The 12,888-nt window shown below is 44.0% G+C and overlaps 1 protein-coding gene across 1 annotated transcript; it reads left to right on the forward strand.

The window, feature by feature from the left end:
- Positions 1-1,662: 1,662 nt before the first annotated feature.
- Positions 1,663-11,370, forward strand: LOC123570026 (endogenous retrovirus group 3 member 1 Env polyprotein-like). The gene is made up of 2 exons (XM_065533790.2): positions 1,663-1,808; positions 8,579-11,370. The coding sequence occupies exon 2, from the start codon at positions 8,846-8,848 to the stop codon at positions 9,758-9,760; it is 915 nt and encodes a 304-aa protein (XP_065389862.1). The 5' UTR covers positions 1,663-1,808; positions 8,579-8,845; the 3' UTR covers positions 9,761-11,370.
- The last annotated feature ends 1,518 nt before the right edge of the window (positions 11,371-12,888 follow it).

The following is a 12,888-nucleotide window of genomic DNA, read 5'->3' on the forward strand; positions in this document are numbered from 1 at the left end:
ATAGTGCACACCTGTAGATCAAGATACTCAGGAGGTTGAGGTAGAAGAATTACCTGAACCTGGGACTTAGAGGCCAAAATGAGTCATAATTGTACCAACGCACCCCAGCCTGGGTGTCAGAGAGAGACAATGTCTCCAATCAGTCAATCAATCAATCAATCAATCAGTCAGTCATTCAAGCAAACCACAGGTATTTACTGGCTATCTAATGTGATGGTTTTTCCGACAAGGTTGCATAAGAAATACTTGGAGAACTGTGGAAATGTAGGTTCCCAGGCACTGTTCCTGCAGGTCCTTGTTCATCAATTGACTGGGCTTAATAATGCGCTTTAAAATTCATTTTTTATTGTGATAAAATATGCTTAACCATAAGATTACCATTTTAACCAGTTGAATAAAGTACATTCACGTTGTTATGCAACCATCGCCACTATCCCTCATCAGAACTTAATATGCTTTTATAAAACCCTTGGTAAATTTGAGGCAGGGAATTCAAACCATATTTTGTGAAACATTGATATACTGTGAGTTTAGAGTTTTGCTAAGCATGATATGAAAAGCAAGATACATGAAACATGATTCCTGGGTTCATGCAGTTTGCTCTGACAGAGGAACGTAGTACATAGGGGATAATTAGGGAGTAAACCTAGACAGAAGAAGATTAAGGGATACGTATGTACATACACAATATACAGATGGATGGGTGCCAGAAGTCAGACAATCACATAAATATGTTTGAAAAATAATAAATGCCATGGAGGGGTGGATCTGGTTGCAGAGAAGTATAGAATATTGCTAAGCATAAAGACAATGGTGGAATAGTTCCAGGTGAAGGAATTAATATGACCAGGTAAGAACCCTAAATCTGTTTCTTCAAAGATTGCATATTAACTGATACAAGTCAAAGTTTACACTTACATTAAAGGTATTTCTCACTTGAAGGTAAGGGATAAATTACACTTCACAAATATTTTAGCAAGGAGCCAAATAGATAAGTAATCATAATAGTGTTTGTGGTTTGAGTCACATTGTCACAGCAAAAATTCATAGATTGTTTCAAGTGAAGATTAACCAGATGAGTTATTAACTTGCTCTTCCTCATAGCTAAAACATTAAACAGAATTTCTTCTTTAATGGTTCAAAGTACCTGCACCTGGCGTTCTCAAGACTGCAGACTACAATTTAGAGTTTAAACCTCTAGATCTCCTCTAGGGTGGGTGAGGGCCAGTTTCCTAGCACTGTGAAGCAGAGAAGGACCGAGGGTTCTCAAATACTGTTTTTCCCAGTAATTCTTCCCACTCTCTTCGCTTTATCATTTCCAGGAATAGAGCTGTTTGAAAAATTTGTAACATACGTCAGTTTGTTTATCCTTCCCTTTACTGGTTTATGATTCAGATTTCACATTTTTGTTACTCTTTGCTTCTCTGTCTTTACTGTGTTCTTCTATGTTTCTATCTTTTAAAAATCCTTTTGCTGTTGAGAGAGTGTCTCAGAGTTGAGGACACTGCCATGGTTTGAATGTGTTGCCTCCAAAATTCAGGTGTTGCCAATGTGATAGGATTAAGAGGTGGGGGCCTTAAGAGGTGATTGGGCCATGGGGGCTCCTCCCTAGTGAATGGAATTAAGACCTTTATAAAAGAGCCTTCATCCAGCTTTCAGCCTGCTTGTCCTGCCATGTGAAAACTTGGCGTTTCTATGTTTTGGAGCATGCAGCAATAAGATGCCATCTTGAAAGCAGAGCAAGCAGCTCTCTCCAGAAAACTGAACCTGCGGGCACCTTGGTCTTGAACTTCCCATACTCCAGAACTGTAAGACATTTTGTTTTTTAAAATAAATTTCTCAATCTCAGGTATTTTGTTATAGCAGAACAAACTAAGATACTAATAAGACATGGCAACTAAATGCAATATAGTGTCCAGGATTGGATCCTGGGACAGAAAAAGTACACTAGTAGAATAACTGGTGAAATCCAAACAATACGTATAGTTTATTTGGCCATATTGTACCAATGTTAATTTCTTAGTTTTGACAAATGTGATGGTTATGTAAGACATTATCATTAGAGGAAGCTGAGTGTAGGGTATACAGGAACTCTGTACCATCTTTGCAAATTTTCTGTAAATCTAAAATTATTTCAAAATAAGTTTACTTAAAAAATCATAGTCAGGTGTGGTGACTCACACCTGTAATCCCAGCACTTTGGGAGGCCAAGGTGGCTGGATCACCTGAAGTCAGGAGTTTGAGACCAGTCTGACCAAGAGGGCAAACCCTGTCTCTACTAAAAATACAAAAAAATTAGCCAGGCATGGTGGCGGTGCCAGTAGTCCTAGCTACTTGGGAGGCTGAGGCAGGAGAATTGCTTGAACCCGAGAGGCACAGGTTGCAGTGAGCCAAGATCGCACCACTGCACTCCAACTCCAGCCTGAGTAACAAGTGTGAAACTGTCTCAAAAAAAAAAAAAAAAAGAATTTTTTTTTGCTGTAGTTTTGACTGGGTTCCGGGAAGGTAATAAAGATGCATGTGTTTAATCTCTCATTTTAGCCCAGAATTTAAAGTTCAGATATTAACCCCCTTTGTAAGATAAAAGTTTAAATCTGTTCAAAGTTGCATTCTTTTGGTCTTGTGAGTTAAATATAAAAGGTTTTGGAGTTCTCCCTTGTTTCTCACTGAGTGTCTTGTTGAACTGGTTGGAGACACCTGGGTGGAATTGGCATTCTTCTCACAGTTGCAACCTAGAATGGGTGAAATTTCAAGACTTCAGCATATGTATTAGTTCAGTGTTAAGTTTTAAAAACTAGGCTCTTTTAAAGCACACAAAGTAATAATGGGGCACATAAGGTTTTTACATCACTAGGCCCATAATTTAGAAAATAAGTCATTTCTAAGCCTCTAGACCAGTTTTCTCTGATGAAATTGTTCTTAGAATCCAGGTTGCATTGCTACCAAAAATTATGCCAGTGAGATGGCAAATTTTACTTTTAGCATCTGCTGATGCTCCCGGCCGAATAAAAAACCTCTTCCTTCTTTAATCTGGTGTCTGAGGAGTTTTGTCTGCGGCTTGTCCTGCTACATTTCTTGGTTCCCTGACCGGGAAGCGAGGTGATTAGCGGATGGTCGAGGCAGCCCCTTAGGCAGCTTATGCCTGCCCTTTAGAGCATCCCTGTGGGGGACTTTGGCCAGCTTGAGCGATGCAGACCCTGAGAGCGCTCCTGGGTAGGCAATTGCCCCAGTGGAATGCCTCCTCAGAGCAGTGCACAGCAGGCCCCCGTGGAGGATCAACACAGTGACTGAACACTGGGAAGGAAAGGGCACTTTAAGTCCGGACATCTGAAACTTGGTAAGGCTAGTCTTTGGAACTTGCCCACTCCATTTGAGTGGAAGCATGGCCTGATCACCCATGGTATGCCTGTACCAGCACTTTGGTTTTTGTTTTTGACTTGACTTGAATTGTTTGATACTTTGGATTTGGTTTTGACCTGGCTCGGATTTCTGGATACTCTGATTTTGGTTTTGATTCTGGTTTGGTATAAACTGAAAAGGTATGTGTGCGCCCTTTTTACCTGTTCTTTGTTTTGTGGTGTGCGTGTGGTGTGAGCGTGGTGTTTTGTCTCATAGGAAACATGGGTCAGACACAAAGTGAGCCCACTCTGCTAGAAACTATGTTGAAAAATTTTAAGAAGAGATTTAATGGAGACTATAGGATTACTATGACACCAGGAAAACTTAGAACTTTGTGTGAAATAGATTGGCCAATATTAGAAGTGGGTTGGCCATCAGAAGGAAGCCTGGACAGGTCCCTTGTTTCTAAGGTATGGCACAAGGTAACTAGTAAGTTAGGACACTCAGACCAATTCCCATACATAGACGCTTGGTTACAGCTTGTGCTAGACCCCCCACAGTGGCTAAGAGGGCAAGCAGCAGCAGTGCTAGTAGCAAAGGGACAGATAGCCAAGGAAGGATCCCACTCCACTCGCTGAGGGAAATCAACTCCTGAAGTTCTGTTCGACCCAATATCAGAAGATCCATTGCAGGAGATGGCACCAGTGATCCCAGTGGTGCCCTCCCCTTACCAGGGAGAGAGGCTCCCCACTCTTGAGCCCACAGAACTTGTGCCTCCGCAAGATAAACATATCCCTAGGCCACCCAGAGTAGATAAGAGAGGAGATGAAGCCTCAGGAGAAAGCCCTCCCTTGGCAGCTCATTTGTGACCCAAAACTGGGGTACAAATTCCCCTGAGAGAGCAGCGGTATACTGGGATAGATGAGGATGGTCACATGGTGGAGAGGCATATTTTTGTGTACCAGCCCTTCACCTCTGCCGACCTTCTCAACTGGAAAAACTATACCCCATCCTGTACTGAAAAGCCACAAGCTCTAATTGATTTGGTCCAAACTATTATCCAGACCCATAACCCCACTTGGGCTGATTGCCACCAGTTGCTCATGTTCCTCTTTAACACAGATGAAAGGCGGAGAGTGTTCCAAGCAGCAACCAAGTGGCTAGAGGAACATGTACCAGCTGATTGCCAAAACCCCCAAGAGTATGTAAGGACTCAGTTACCAGGAACCGACCCCCGGTGGGACCCAAATGAAAGAGAGGGTGTGCAAAGGCTGAACCGATACAGGGAAGCTCTCCTGGAAGGATTAAAGAGGGGAGCCAAGAAGGTCACAAATGTTAACAAGGTCTCTGAGGTCATTCAGGGAAAAGAAAGTCCAGCACAATTCTACGAGAGACTGTGTGAGGCCTATCGTATATATACTCCCTTTGCTCCCGATAGCCCTGAAAATCAGCACATGATTAACATGGCTTTAGTTAGTCAAAGCGCAGAAGACATTAGAAGAAAACTGCAGAAACAGGCTGGGTTTGCAGGGATGAATACATCACAGTTATTAGAAATAGCTAACCAGGTGTTTGTAAACAGGGATGCAGTAAGCCGTAAGGAAAATCGCAAAGAGAATGAATGCCAGGCCCGGTGAAATGCTGACCTGTTGGCTGCAGCAATTAGAGGGGTCCCCCCAAAGAGGCAAGGGAAGGGCGGCCCCAGGAAAGAAACTCAGCCTGGCTGTCAGAGTCTGCAGCGTAACCAGTGTGCTTATTGTAAAGAAATGGGACATTTGAAGAACAAATGCTCTCAACTAAAAGGAAAACAAGGATACTCAGAGCAGGAGGCCCCAGACAAGGAGGAAGGGGCCCTGCTCAACCTGACAGAAGGGTTTTGGACTGAGGGGGACTGGGCTCAAGTTCCCCCAAAGAGACTATGGTCAGGATGACAGTTGGGGGTAAAGACATTGATTTTATTGTAGATACTGGTGCTGAACATTCTGTAGTAACCATCCTGGTCGCCCCCTTATCCAAAAAGACTATTGACATAATCAGAGCCACGGGGGTTTCAGCAAAGCAAGCCTTCTGCTTGCCTCGGACTTGTACTGTAGGAGGACATAAAGTGATTCATCAGTTTTTATACATGCTTGACTGTCCCTTGCCGTTGTTGGGAAGGGACTTGCTTAGCAAGCTGAGAGCCACTATCTCTTTTACAGAGCACGGCTCCTTGCTGCTAAACTTACCTGGAACGGGAGTCATTATGACCCTTACAGTACCCCGAGAGGAGGAATGGAGGCTTTTCTTAACTGAGCCGGGCCAAGAGATAAGACCAGCTCTGGCTAAGCGGTGGCCAAAAGTGTGGGTGGAAGACAACCCTCCATGGTTGGCAGTCAACCAAGCCCCCGTACTTATAGAAGTTAAGCCTGGGGCCCAGCTGGTTAGGCAAAAACAGTCCCCAGTCCCCAGAGAAGCTCTTGAAGGTATCCAGGTCCATCTCAAGTGCCTAAGAACCTTTGGAATTATAGTTTCCTGTCAGTCTCCATGGAATACGCCCGTCCTGCCGGTTCCCAAGCCAGGGACCAAGGACTACAGGCCAGTACAGGATTTGTGCTTGGTTAATCAAGCTACAGTGACTTTACATCCAACAGTACCTAACCCATACACATTGTTGGGGTTGCTGCCAGCTGAGGACACCTGGTTCACCTGTTTGGACCTGAAAGATGCTTTCTTTAGCATCAGATTAGCCCCTGAGAGCCAGAAGCTGTTTGCCTTTCAGTGGGAAGATCCGGAGTCAGGTGTCACTACTCAGTATACTTGGACCCAGCTTCCCCAAGAGTTCAAGAACTCCCCCACCATCTTTGGGGAGGCATTGGCTTGAGACCTCCAGAAGTTTCCCACCAGAGACCTAGGCTGTGTGTTGCTCCAGCACGTCGATGACCTTCTGCTGGGACACCCCATGGCAGTCGGGTGCGCCAAGGGAACGGATGCCCTACTCCGGCACCTGGAGGACTGTGGGTATAAAGTGTCCAAGAGAAAAGCTCAGATCTGCCAAGAGCAGGTACGTTACCTGGGATTTACTATTCGACAGGGGGAGCACAGCCTGGGATCAGAAAGAAAGCAGGTCATTTGCAATCTACTGGAGCCTAAGAGCAGAAGGCAGGTGAGAGAATTCTTAGGAGCTGTGGGGTTTTACAGACTGTAGATCCCAAACTTTGCAATATTAGCCAAGCCTTTGTATGAGGTCACAAAGAGGGGGGGACCAGGAATATTTTGAATGGGGATCCCAACAACAGCAAGCCTTTTACATTGTATGTGTCAGAGATAAAGGAAAAATTTCTGTCAGCCGCAGCCTTGGGGCTACCCGATCTGACAAAGCCTTTTACATTGTATGTGTCAGAGAGAGAAAAGATGGCAGTTGGAGTTTTAACCCAAAAGATGGGGCCCTGGCCGAGGCTGGTGGCCTACCTCTCTAAACAACTAGACAGGGTTTCTAAAGGATGGCCCCTGTGTTTGAGGGTCTTGGCAGCAACTGCTCTGCTAGTACAAGAAGCAGATAAGCTGACTCTTGGGCAAAACCTGAACATAAAGGCCCCCCATGCTGTGGTGACTTTAATGAACACTAAAGGACATCATTGGTTAACGAATGCTAGACTCACCAAGTACCAAAGTTTGCTCTGTGAGAATCCCCACATAACCATTGAGGTTTGTAATACCCTGAATCCCGCCACCTTGCTCCCGGTATCAGAGAGCCCTGTCAAGCATGACTGTGTAGAAGTGTTGGACTCAGTTTACTCTAGCAGACCTGACCTCCGGGACCAGCCTTAGGCATCAGTAGACTGGGAACTATATGTGGATAGGAGCAGCTTCATCAACCCACAAGGAGAGAGATGTGCAGGGTATGCAGTGGTAACCCTGGACACTGTTGTTGAAGCCAGATTGTTGCCCCAGGGCACTTCAACCCAGCAAGCTGAACTCATTGCTTTAATTCGGGCCTTAGAACTCAGTGAAGGTAAGACTGTAAACATTTACACTGATTCTCGGTATGCCTTTTTAACCCTTCAAGTGCATGGAGCATTATATAAAGAAAAGGGCCTATTGAACTCTGGGGGAGAGGACATAAAATATCAACAAGACATCTTGCAATTATTAGAAGCAGTATGGAAAGCTCACAAGGTGGCAGTTATGCATTGCAGAGGACACCAGCGAGCTTCCACCTTGGTGGGTTTGGGGAATTCCCGCGCTGACTCAGAGGCTCGAAAAGCAGCATCTGCCCCCTTCCGGGCATCAGTCACAGCCCCCCTGCTCCCTCAAGCACCTGATCTTGTACCTACTTATTCTAAAGAAGCAAAGGACTTTCTCCAGGCAGAGGGAGGACAAGTGATGAAGGAAGGATGGATTCGGTTACTAGATGGGAGAGTAGCTGTGCCACAAATGCTAGGAGCTGCAGTTGTACTGGCTGTGCATGAAACCACCCATCCAGGTCAGGAGTCACTTGAAAAGTTGTTAGGTCTGTATTTCTACATCTCGCATTTGTCAGCCCTTGCCAAAACGGTGACGCAGCAGTGTGTTACCTGCTGACAGCACAATGCGAGACAAGGTCCAGCTGTTCCACCTGGCATACAAGCTGACGGAGCAGCCCCCTTTGAAGACCTCCAGGTGGACTTCACAGAAATGCCAAAGTGTGGAGGTAACAAGTATTTACTAGTTCTTGTGTGTACCTACTCTAGGTGGGTTGAGGCTTATCCAACACGAACTGAGAAACCTCGTGAAGTAACCTGTGTGCTTCTTCGAGATCTTATTCCTAGATTTGGACTGCCCTTACGGATCGGCTCAGATAATGGGCCGGTGTTTGTGGCTGACTTGGTACAGAAGACAGCAAAGGTATTGGGGATCACATGGAAATTACATGCTGCCTACCGGCCTCAGAGTTCCGGAAAGGTGGAGCGGATGAATCGGACTATCAAAAATAGTTTAGGGAAACTATGTCAGGAAACAGGATTAAAATGGATATAGGCTCTCCTTATGGTATTATTTAAAATTAAATGTACCCATTCTAAAAACAGGATATTCCCCTTATGAAATATTATATCATAGGCCCCCTCCCATATTGCTGGGACTTCCAGGCACTCTCCGAGAGTTAGGTGAAATTGAGTTACAGTGACAGTTACAGGCTTTAGGGAAAATTACACAATCTCAGCCTGGGTAAATGAGAGATGCCCTGTTAGCTTATTCTCCCCAGTTCACCCTTTCTCCCCAGGTGATCAAGTGTGGATCAAGGACTGGAACATAGCCTCTTTCTGCCCACAGTGGAAAGGACTCCAGACTGTTATCTTGACCACTCCCACCGCTGTGAAGGTAGAGGGAATCCCAGCCTGGATCCACCACAGCTGTGTAAAACCTGCAGCGCCTGAAACCTGGGAGGCAAGACCAAGCCTGGACAACCCTTGCAGAGTGATCCTGAAGAAGACAACAAGCACTGCTCCAGTCACAACCGGAAGCTGACTGGTCCACGCACGGCGGAAGCATGAGGAATTTCATTGTGGGATTCATTTTTCTTAAATTTTGGACTTATACAGTAAGGACTTCAATTGACCTTACTCAAACTGGTGACTGTTCCCAGTGTATTCATCAGGTCACTGAGGTAGGACAACAAATTAAAACAATCTTTCTGTTCTATAGTTATTATGAATGTATGGGAACGTTGAAAGAAACTTGTTTGTATAATGCCACTCAGTACAAGGTATGTAGCCTGGGAAATGACCAACCTGATGTGTTTTATAACCCATCTGAGTCCCCTGCAACCACCGTTTTTGAAATAAGATTAAGAACTGGCCTTTTCCTAGTTGATACAAGTAAAATAATAACTAGAACAGAAGAAAAAGGAATCCCCAAACAAGTAACTTTAAGATTTGATGCTTGTGCAGCCATTAATAGTAACAAGCTAGGAACAGGATGTGGTTCTCTTAACTGGGAAAGGAGCTACAGAGTAGAAAATAAATATGTTTGTCATGAGTCAGGGGTTTGTGAAAATTGTGCCTTTTGGCCATGTGTTATTTGGGCTACTTGGAAAAAGAACAAAAAGGACCCGGTTCATCTTCAGAAGGGGGAAGCCAGCCCCTCCTGTGCTGCTGGTCACTGTAACCCACTGGAACTAATAATCACCAATCCCCTAGACCCCCATTGGAAAAAGGGAGAACGTGTAACCCTGGGGATCGATGGGACAGGGTTAACCCCCCATGTTGCCATTTTAGTCCGAGGGGAGGTCTACAGGCGTGCTCCCAAACCAGTGTTTCAAACCTTTAATGAGGAGCTGAATCTGCCAGCACCAGAACTTCCGAAAAAGACAAAAAATTTGTTTCTCCAATTAGCAGAAAATGTAGCTCATTCCCTTGATGTTACTTCTTGTTGTGTATGTGGAGGAACCACTATCGGAGACTGATGGCCTTGGGAAGCCCGAGAGTTGGTGCCCACTGATCCAGCCCCTGATATAATTCCAGTTCAGAAGGCCCAAGCTAGCAACTTCTGGGTCCTAAAAACCTCAATTATTGGACAATACTGTATAACTAGAGAAGGAAAAGGTTTTATCATCCCTGTAGGAAAGCTTAATTGTATAGGACAGAAGTTGTACAACAGCACAATAAAAACAATTACTTGGTGGGGCCTAAATCACACTGAAAAGAACCCGTTTAGTACATTTTCTAAATTAAAAACTGCCTGGGCTCATCCAGAATCTTATCAGGACTGGACGGCTCCTGCTGGATTATACTGGATATGTGGGCACAGAGCCTACATTCAGTTACCTAATAAATGGAGAGGTAGTTGTATTATTGGCACTATTAAACCGTCTGTTTTCTTACTACCTGTAAAAATGGGTGAGCTCCTAGGTTTCCCTGCCTATGCCTCCTGAGAAAAGAGAGGCATAGTTATAGGAAACTGGAAAGATAATGAGTGGCCTCCTGAAAGGATCATACAGTATTATGGGCCTGCCACATGGGCACAAGATGGCTCATGGGGATACCGAACCCCCATTTACATGGTCAATCAGATCATACGGTTGCAGGCCATCTTAGAAATAATTACTAATGAAACTGGCAGAGCTTTGACTGTTTTAGCTCAGCAGGAAACCCAAATGAGAAATGCTATCTATCAGAATAGACTGGCCTTGGACTACTTGCTGGCAGCTGAAGGAGGAGTCTGTGGAAAATTTAACTTAACCAATTGCTGCCTACAAATAGATGATCAAGGACAGGTGGTTGAAAACATAGTCAGGGATATGACAAAGTTGGCATATGTGCCTCTACAGGTTTGGCATGAGTTTGATCCAGAGTCTTTATTTGGAAAATGGTTTCCAGCTATAGGAAGATTTAAAACCCTCATTGTAGGTGTATTGCTAGTAACAGAAACTTGCTTGCTGCTCCCCTGTGTATTACCCTTGATTTTTCAAATGATAAAAACTTTTGTTGCTACTTGGGTTCATCAGAAAACTTCAGCACATGCATATTATATGAATCACTATCGCTCTATCTCACAGAGAGACTCAGAAAGTGAAGATGAGAGTGAGAACTCCCACTAAAAAAAGTGAAAATTCTCAAACGGGGGAAATATAGAATGAGACCACCACTTCTCCTACTGCCTTTCCCGGTTTTTCCCCATCTCCCCTTTTCCCTAGTTTATAAGACAGGAGGAGGGGGAGAAAGCAAAAAGTTGGAAAGAAACAGAAGTAAGATAAATAGCTAGATGACCTTGGCACCACCACCTGGCCCTGGTGGTTAAAATAATAATGATAATATTAACCCCTGACCAAAAACTACTAGTGTTATCTATAAATTCCAGATATTGTATGAGAAAGCACTGTAAAACTTTTTGTTCTGTTAGCTGATGCATGTAGCCCCTCGTCATGTTTTCCATGCTTGCTTGATTTATCATGACCCTTTTACATGGATCCCTTAAAGTTGTATGCCTTTAAAAAGGCCACGTATTTCTTCTTCAGGGAGCTCAGTTCTTAAGACGCAAGTCTGCCGACGCTCCCAGCTGAATAAAAAACCCTTACTTATTTAAACCGGTGTCTGAGGAATTTTGCCTGTGGCTCGTCCTGCTACAAAATAAACTTTATTTTCCCTTTCCTCTTTGTTTTGCTTGCTACAGTACTAAATCATGTGTGGGTTCTGATTAGTGATGAGGCTTCCATATTCTCTGCTGGGCAGGTGTCTTTAGCTTTGCAGTATGGAATTTCTTAGGCCTAAATAACCTGTCTCCTAAGGAAGGGCTCGTATATGTGATTAAGCCAATCAGACTGAACTAGACTATGTGGTGGAGAAATGACTTGACCTTGTAAATTGACCTTGTGAATTATAGATTACCCTTGTAATTTGGACTGGATGGTTCTTTTCTTTTTTTTTTTTTTTTTGGTTGATTGGTGGTTGGAAGCTGTCCTGTGCACTGAGGGATATTTAGTTGCACTGCTGACCTCTATCCTCTAGATGCCCACGGCACCCACCCACGCCAGGTATGACAACAAAAATGTCTAAAGACATCCTCAAATATCCCTAGGGAGGCAAAATCATCTTGGCTGAGAACTGTTTCAGGACATGCAGAACTGATTTCTTTCAATTTTAAAAGCACAAAAGTTGTTCTGCCCATCTAGGCCTGAAAATGTCTAATCCCACTTCAGCTAATCTGGAATGCCAGGCCAGTCTGTGGTCACATCATTCAACATTAAGCCACAGTGACCTCCAGCTCTCCCTGATATCATGCTTTCCAAGTGGCGGTCATTTTTTGAATGGTCGCCTTCAAGAATAAAATTATCTTGAGGCTTAAAACTTGGAACTTCTTTCCCAGGCCATAGCAGTTAGTCTGCTTATGATTGAGTTATTTTACAGCTGGGTTTATACAGATCCATTTATTTCTGAGGACGTCTGGAAGTCTGGAACTGATCAAGTAAGCCTGGAACTGACTTCTTGGCCAAGATAAGGATTAGTGGACAAGTTAGTAATTTAAAATATACCAGTGCTAACTTGTTTGCATTGTCTAGAGATGTTAGGTTGATGGTTTACACCTGACTTAACTGGATAACCAGCTTGGGCTATATGACTAGTAGGACATAAAACAACCACTGGAAACTTCTGCTGGAGCTCTTACAAAACCAAGGCTCCTCACTGATACCCTGGCGATTCATAATCTGGAGATAAAGCAGATTCTGTAACTAAGAAAGGACACTTGGGAGTTGTACCTGGAGCTCCCTCAGACCCTGAGACTTGCTGGCACTTATTTTCTTCATGTGCTTTGCCTCTATCAAGCCTTATGAGGGTAAGCTCGCAGAGTCTTAGTCCCTTCAATTCTCCGAGTTGTGTCATCTTTGCAAAGATCGTCTGTACAGCTGTTTATACCCATGTGACCTAGTGTAGGGGTACTAAAACCATCAGGGTGGAATCTCCCTGTCTCTCACTGAAGTCTATGGGCCACGAGAAGCCACTTTAAATTTCATTTTGTTACCTTCAATTCTTCAAACATATCCTTTTTTTAAAAAAAAAACGTTATTGGGACGTAATTCACATGCCATAAATTCAC

The sequence above is a fragment of the Macaca fascicularis genome, chromosome 18, assembly GCF_037993035.2.
Source record: "Macaca fascicularis isolate 582-1 chromosome 18, T2T-MFA8v1.1".
NCBI classification, from domain to species: Eukaryota; Metazoa; Chordata; class Mammalia; order Primates; family Cercopithecidae; genus Macaca; species Macaca fascicularis.

Bases quoted from the DNA above. Each gene is read 5' to 3' on its own strand.
- LOC123570026 (XM_065533790.2), top strand. From the start codon at position 8,846: ATGAGGAATTTCATTGTGGGATTCATTTTTCTTAAATTTTGGACTTAT.